This window comes from Ictalurus punctatus, chromosome 20 (assembly GCF_001660625.3).
Source record: "Ictalurus punctatus breed USDA103 chromosome 20, Coco_2.0, whole genome shotgun sequence".
NCBI lineage: Eukaryota > Metazoa > Chordata > Actinopteri > Siluriformes > Ictaluridae > Ictalurus > Ictalurus punctatus.
This window is the reverse complement of record NC_030435.2, coordinates 21,404,691-21,412,726: the sequence shown is the minus strand read 5'-3', so window position 1 is coordinate 21,412,726 and position 8,036 is coordinate 21,404,691. Positions and strand designations below refer to the sequence as shown.

The 8,036-nt window shown below is 36.0% G+C and overlaps 1 protein-coding gene across 3 annotated transcripts in view; it reads left to right on the top strand.

Moving 5' to 3' along the window:
* viml (vimentin like) overlaps window positions 1-8,036 on the top strand; it is a 9,386-nt gene extending 1,350 nt beyond the window's left edge. Inside the window, exons 2-9 of one of the 3 annotated variants that reach the window (XM_017496098.3) lie at window positions 203-263; window positions 2,792-2,887; window positions 3,246-3,410; window positions 3,996-4,172; window positions 5,209-5,429; window positions 5,628-5,683; window positions 5,905-5,960; window positions 6,549-8,036. In XM_017496098.3, the coding sequence (XP_017351587.1) occupies window positions 203-263; window positions 2,792-2,887; window positions 3,246-3,410; window positions 3,996-4,172; window positions 5,209-5,429; window positions 5,628-5,683; window positions 5,905-5,960; window positions 6,549-6,590 (874 nt within the window). In that variant the 3' untranslated portion in view covers window positions 6,591-8,036. The remainder of the gene's footprint in view (window positions 1-202; window positions 264-2,791; window positions 2,888-3,245; window positions 3,411-3,995; window positions 4,173-5,208; window positions 5,430-5,627; window positions 5,684-5,904; window positions 5,961-6,548) is intronic. The other 2 variants (XM_017496099.3, XR_001815827.3) reach the window with 2 other exon arrangements.

Below are 8,036 nucleotides of genomic sequence, written 5' to 3'. Positions count from 1 at the left end.
GTTAGGGATAGTCAGTCTTCTTCTTCCTCAACTTCTTCTTCATTGCTGTCATCTTCATCATCATCATTGTTATTATTATTATTATTATTAAATCTTACATTTTGTTTTCCACTTAAACCGCTACATCAGAAAGAATGCCTGCTCCTGCATGTAATGTCTTTTCTCCTGTTTGTATTATTTTTTTATTTTTTTATTGTTTCAGGTTGCAGGAGGAGATTTTCAAAAGAGAGGGAGCTGAGAAGAGCACGCAGAGCTTCAGACAGGTATAGTCCTGACAAGATTGACAAAAATGCTTGACAAAACATATTCTACAAGTTAAAGATGGTGAACATGAAGTTGGCATTGAGGAGCCGTTCTATTCTTTCTTACATATAAGGTTTAATGTAGAACGCTTACACCAGAGCTTTGTCTAGAAGAAAGTGGGATCTTGAACTATAAGCTACAGAGAATTCCTTGAAGAATCTTTGAGGAACCATTTTACTAAGAGTGGAATGTCTTCTGCTGAGAGGGGAAAAAACGAGAAAAGCGATAATGAAACTCTATATTTTTGTATTTGATTATTATTCACTCACCTATTAAATTGTAGGCCTGTGTTATTACCATAATGGTCAATGCCTGACTGGAGTCAGCGTTGTTATTATTTTTCCATAATTTATCACCCGAAGTGTTTTATTCTTCTCGTACCACATCACTTTGCCTATACCGACCATTCTCTTAATGATTAAATATTAAAACATCATATATTTTTATTACATTTAATGTTGTGGGACGTCCACAAAACAAATTCCTGTTATCACGTAATGTTGCATCAGTTACAAACAGATGTTCCCTCACCAGCATAACGTTTTTCCTCTATTGAAGGTAATAAGTGATTTTAGGGATTCAGGTCTTTACTGCTCAGCTGTTTCTGTGGGAAAGGGCAGTTGGGGTTATGAGGAGTGGGTGTGTGTGTGTGTGTGTGTGTGTGTGGGGGGGGTGACGTCGGTTGATGTTAGGATAATACATTGGTTTAAAAATATAACATATGAGTAAATAATGATTTATTTTCCTAAAATATCTTATATCCTAAAAATGGATTCCAATATTGTATTATATATATATATATATATATATATATATATATATATATATATATATATATATATATATATATATATATATATATATATATATACACACACACACACACCTACTGTAATTTTCTAGTTAAAATACAATCACACTAAAATGCGTTATTATTTTACAATTTTTAAAAATGGATTTAGACCCACTGTCATTTTCTAGTAAAAATATAATCCAAGCATTTTTTTTTAATGTATTTAGACCCACTGTCATTTTTTTTTTCTTTTTTTTAGTAAAAATATAATCATGCTAGATTGGATTTTAGTATTTCAGTATTTGTATGGATTTATGTTCCCTGTCATTTCTTTTTATTAAATTACAATTATACAAAATATTTTCTTTTCTCAATACAAGATTTAATGTGTTAAGCTGATGAACATGTTCAGGTCAAAGTGTTAAAGTACTGAACAGTACAGGAATGTTAATATGAGCACTACAGGCCTGGTCTAGTAAATAGAAAATAGCAGTCCGAGTCTGTTGAACTCCTGCAGCTGGATATCTGCTGACTTACTCCAGATGCTTAAGTGTCAAATATCACATTGTCAGGAAATGTAGTAACTATGCTTATATGGGATAAAAACAAGACAAAAACAAAAACAAACCTTGGAATAAAATAACCACAATAACGTGTGTTCATAACACACACATCGTCTGTCATCGGATACTCTGAGAACAGGTCGTCAGGTAGTTTTCTGCAGCCGTAAGTGGAATAATGAGGTGAGACAAGATGTGTGGAACTCATACAGGTCTCTGTGATGATACAAACACAGATAAGAGAAGAAAACACCATCATGTGTTAATTTACCCTTTCACTTCATGTTGCATGCACTGATGAGCAACAAACATGTTCCCATAGAACTGTACTTCATTACTGTAGTTAAGTACTACTGCAAGAGATTAATACTTTACTCAAGTATTACTGAAACTAAATACTCTGAGTATTCTTACTCAAGTCAATTTACACGAGAAAAGAACCAGACTTTTTACTTGTAACATTTCATTTTGACCTTGTGACAAATTTCCAGTGTAAGAATATATATATATATATATATATATATATATATATATATATATATATATATATATATATATATATATATATATATATATATATATACATTCAGGATGTCATGTCAGCTTTGTCTCCCATGTAAAAATGAAATATTGAAATTTGCCATCAAGTCTCCAAAAAGTTAATGTTAAGTTTTCTTTAAGTTTGTTAAATCAGGCAGAGAAGTGTCATAATTTAGCTAATTAAACTAACTACTGTACCTAGTTAAGTCCTGTCAATTAGCTAGCTAGTTAAGTTTGATAATTTACCTAGTTAAATTTGATTCCTAGTTAAGTCCTGTCAATTAGCTAGCTAGTTAAGTTTGATAATTTACCTAGTTAAATTTGATTCCTAGTTAAGTCCTGTCAATTAGCTAGCTAGTTATGTTTTATAATTTAGCTGGGGTCAGAGTGCAGGGTCAGCCATGATGCAGTGCCCCTGGAGCAGGGAGGGCTGGGGACCTTGCTCAAGGGCCCAACAGTGGCTGCTTGGCAGTGCTGGGGCTTGAACCCCTGACCTTCTGATCAGTAACCCAAAGCCTATAATAGCATGGCCCCAAAATGTTTTATTCCTTATTTAATACATCTGCATGAGTGTGTGTATATGTATATATTGCAGGATGTGGACAATGCCTCTCTTGTTCGAGTGAACCTGGAGAGGAAAGTGGAATCCCTTCAGGAAGAAATTATGTTCCTCAAGAAGCTTCATGAAGCGGTATGAGAGTTTGTTACTGTATCCCCTGTTACTATTACTGCGTCCTCTACTACAGGTACTGCTTCCTAATTTTCTCTTTATCTCACTCTTGTTTCTCTCCGTCTACGGCTCTCTTCCTCTCCCTCAATTACATTTTCATCTGGTTCCCTTTCGCCCTCTGTTTTTCCCTTTGTTCTCATCTCTGTCTCCTTCTTTCACCCCTCTCTCCCTCTGTTTGATCACACGCTTCATCTCATGCTGTCCTTTTCTGCCTTTCTCTCCGTCTCTGGCCGTCTTTATCGCTCTCCGTCATCTCTCTCCCTCTGTTTTCATGTCTTCATCCCTCTCTCTGTCCCTTTTTCTTCTTCTCACTGTGCAGGAGCTGAGAGAGTTACAAGCTCAGACCCAGCAGCAGCAGGAGGTGTGTGTGGATTTGGACGTGGCTCAGCCTGATCTGACCTCCGCCCTCAGGGAAATCCGGGTGCAGTATGACAATCTGGCCTCCAAGAACACGCACCTGTCGGAGGAGTGGTACAACTCCAAGGTGCTGATCAGGCAACGTGTTTTCTGGTTCTCGTTTTGTAATCTCTACACTGATCTCGCCATCATGGTGGAGTTTATTGCTTTTATTGCATCTATTTTGGAATCCCCTCCCCCCCCCACCCCCACCCCCTGGACTCTGTCTTATTCTCTCACGCTCTCATTAGCTTTACTCGGCAAACTGCCGATTTAAAGAGAAAAAAAAAACAAATAAATCACATTTCTATTTCTACAGGTTTCCACTCATTAGAATTGTAGCTGATCAGCCAAGACGGTGAATAATAACTTTACAGAGACCTTTCGATTTCATTCGATCTATCGCCTGCTTTCTTTATCGTCGTCTGATCAGCTACATTTGTCGTAAGCGGGAAATGACAGAAATGGAAATTGAATTTTCAGATTTTTTATTGTTGTTGGATAATCCCTTTAAATCAGCAGTTTGCTGCCTGGATTAAAGCGGCTAAGAGCGTGAGAGAATAAAATCCCATTTCATCTCAGTGAAGGTACAGTACTGTACCTGGATCTCAGCTGGGGTTTTTCTTTTTTTTTTTTTTGTCTGACCCCCCCACCTTTGCTCCTTTCCTATCAGCCCTATTTGTCCTGGCTTAAGTCTCTCCATATTGTGGATGTGGATTTGCAGTTCGCCGAGCTCACCGAAGCCGCAAACAGAAATAAGGAAACCCTGCGAGCAGCCAGGCGGGAGGCCAGCGAGTGCCAGAGCCAGGTGCGGGCTCTTACCTGTGACGTGGACACCCTCAAGGAGACAGTAAGTGAAGGGCATATTATAATGTAAGAACACACGGGGTTCCATTTAAACATAATGGGATTGTCCTTTTGTTGTTTTTTCAAAACAAGGCCGTTATACTTTTTTTTTTTTTTTTTTTTTTGACAGAGGGATATTTAGATTTTTTTAAAAATTAGATTTATGTAAGTTCTATAAAAAGTACTTTTTTAAAAATATCTATTTCTATATATTTTAAAATAAATGATTAGCTAATTGAAATTTCTTGGTGCCCAAACATTTGCTCAATATTGAAGTTTCACAGTTTCATTTCTATTTCATACATCTTTTTTTTTTTCCTTAAATAAACCTTCTTCTGTACAATATTGTCAACGGATACAAATTAGAGGGTCATAAGGATTTTTTCCACATGATTATTTTTCCACATCTAAGGTATGTGGTATTTAAAATGTTAGATGCTGTTTATTTTTACACATGATTATTATTCAACGTTAATGTTTTTTTACATGTAGGATTTTACAGGTTATTTATTTTCCACCTGATTATTATTGTTTTTTTTTCATGTTTATTTACATGTTGGACGTGTGGTTTTATTGTTCACATGCCGTTTGTTTTTCCACGGGATTTTTTTTCCATGTCGGTTTTTAACATGTAGGGCGTGTGGTTTCATTTTTCAGATGTTCTTTCTTTTTTTCCCACATGAATAATATTTTTTTCCGATTTTTTTTTCCCACGTGTAGGTCACATGGTTTTATTCTCCAGATGTGGTTATTTTTCACGATTAACGATGTGCACTTTCAGGCCATAAGCCGCTGAAATACATCTTGTATATATGAATATGAATATGAATATGAAGTTTCCATAAGGGGTGAATTTAAATGGAAAGTAAATTCAACTCAGCATAAATAATGTCAGCTTGACTGTAAATAGGTTCTGTGAGCGAAACAAATTCACACCCTTCTAAAGGAAATATAATGCGACATATTTACCTCTTTGATTCTCAGACTGTCAGTGTTACATGATGTCTTGTGTGTGTGTGTGTGTGTGTGTGTGTGTGTAGAACGAGGCTCTGGAGCGACAGATGAGACAGATGGAGGAGAACTTTGCTCTGGAGTCCTCTGGTTATCAGGACACCATCAGAGGTCTGGAGGAGAACATCCTCAACCTGAAGGACGAGATAGCTCGACACCTGAACGAGTACCAAGACCTGCTCAACATCAAGATGGCGCTGGACATCGAGATCGCCACCTACAGGAAGCTTCTGAAAGGCGAGCAGAACTGGTAAGACACAAAACTCACATCTTTTACACTTTTAACTTTTTTCTACCTCAACAAAAATAAAAAAAAATAAAATAAAAAATGTGTCAACATCCTCATGGGACGACCGAGAAATATGCGATATGAAATAATGATCTATTATTCACATTGATAATCTCAAAATTAAAAAGCCTCGTTTTTTTTTTTTAAACCCGTCTATAGTCCTGATTTTCGGATCTCAACCCCTTTGCCAAACTTCTCAACCCTCAGTCTGAGAGGTGAGCCTGTTTCAGTCCCGCTGTCTCACTGATCATTTTCTCACTTCCTCTCGGTCCGTTGTCTCTCTCCATCTTTGTATTTGTTTCTCCTTCTGTCCACTGTTCCTTTTCTGTTCTTCTGTATTTCTAGCAGACTTATGCAATATCTGTATATAAGATAAGTATATAAGTGACATATATAAGCGTAATTATCATTATTATCCATTTTGGATCTATCACAGACCCTGTGCTGGAGTCCAGAACCACCACGAAGACCACTGAGACCAGAGATGGAGAGGTACTGTTTAAAGCCCTAATTCTGAGCAGTCCCAGAGCAGGTGTTAATCAGACATTAAGAATTTTTCAAAAAATACCCCAAAACAGACATAACCCTTTTGGGGTAATTTCTCAATTCTATATGCCTTTCTTTCGAAAGAAAGCTTTCAAAGAGCTCAGGTCACATGATGAAACTTTTAGATAATGTAATAAAACACTCGGGAGTGCGCTGTTATAGATTTTTAACTTCTAATTCATTAAAGAACCACGTGGTGCTTTTTTAAAATCCGTTTATAGTTACATTTAAGCTGATGGAGCGTCCACAAAAACCAGGTAGAAACCGGGAAGCGTGAAATCTTCCATCTGAAGACCGTTACAAAGCTCTGACACTGGAGACTCCTTCAAAAAAAAAGTTCAACAAGCATCTCTTTACAGTGAACGTCACCATAACAACAATCCCACATGTGTTTTTAAAATCTGTTTATCCACCATGCATTTCACTACTGGCCAATCAGAGTCGAGAACTCAACAGCGCTGAGGTATAAATGCCAGTAGCTACCGTGTGTCCGTACTCCTCGTAACCTTCTGTGTCACGCTTGTTTCCTTACAGGTGATTATCGATTCTACGCAGAAACAGGAAGACCCGGAGTGACCAGCCTCGTCCCTGCTTCGATTCACACCTCGTCTAAACACAGCAACACACAACAGCGTCATCCGTCCCCGCGAGGCGGACAGACCGCTAATAACCGCCGTCCCTCACCTACGGTTTTCCAGTGCTTTTTCCACGGAGGAGCTGACGGAGATCTTTCTCTAGATATTAATGTTACAGTAATCCCGTCTGATGAATTAGAAATAGCAGAATCTTTCATTTCACATTTAGGTTGAACCGTTCGGAAGATTATATTACCTTCCTGACTATATTATAATAATATAATAATGATAATATTATAGTAGTGTTAGTTGAATTATTGCATGTGGTTTTTCATGTAAGGGGTTTGTAGATGAGATCCAAACACAGAGAAAAGGATTATTATAATGTATTTATTTTAAATGAATTGTTAAGAGTAATAAGAGTAGACAAGTACTGGGGAAATGTTTCAAATATGGGTTACAAAAAAATCATCATAATAAAACAGAATATTAGATATGTGAAGATGAGTATAACGGTGTTATTGTTATGTTACCTGATTGGGTGAGTCACTTCACGGGACTGAATACTTAGACCAGTGAAGTTTTTAGAGCTCGTAGAGACTAAATATTTTATTCTTTGGTAATCGGCTAATCTTCTACGTGCGTGTGTGTGTGTGTGTGAGAGAGAGAGAGAGAGAGAGAGAGAGAGAGAGAGAGAGAGAGAAGAAAGAAAAGAAAGAAAGGAAAGGAAAGAAAAGAAAAGAAAGGAAAGAAAAGAAAAGAAGGAAAAGAAAGAAAAGAAAGAAAGAAAAGAAACAAAGGTAAGAAACAAAGGAAAGAAAAGAAAGAAAGGAAAGACAAGAAAGAAAGACAAGAAATAAATAAATAAAGAAAGAAAGGAAAGGCAAGAAAGAAAGACAAGAAAGAAAGAAAGAAAGGAAAGAGACAAAAAAGAAAGGAAAGAAGAAAGAAAGCAACGAAAGAAAGTAAAGAAAGAAAGAAAAAAAAGAAAGGAAAGAGACAAAGAAAGTAAATAAAAAGAAAGAAAGCAAGGAAAGAAAGAAAAAAGAATGGAAAGAGACAAGAAAGAAAAGAATGTAAGGAAAGGATTTAAGGAAAGAAAGGAAAGAAAGAAAGACAAGAAAGTAAATAAAAAAAGAAAGACAAGAAAGAAAAAGAAAAAGAAAGAAAGACAAGAAAGAAAAATAAAAAAGAAAGACAAGAAAGAAAAAGAAAAAGAAAGAAAGACAAGAAAGAAAAGAATGTAAGGAAAGAAAGACAAGAAAGAAAGAAAAGAAAAACAAGAAAGGAAAGAAAACAATTTATGAATCATTTATTTAAAAAAAAAAAAAAAAAGACTGGAAATTTTATTTCATTATTTTCAGCCCGCTATGGCTTGAACATCATTTCTGTAACGTGACTCTGATTTGTATAAGCAGCTAAATAAATAAATAAATAAATAAATAAA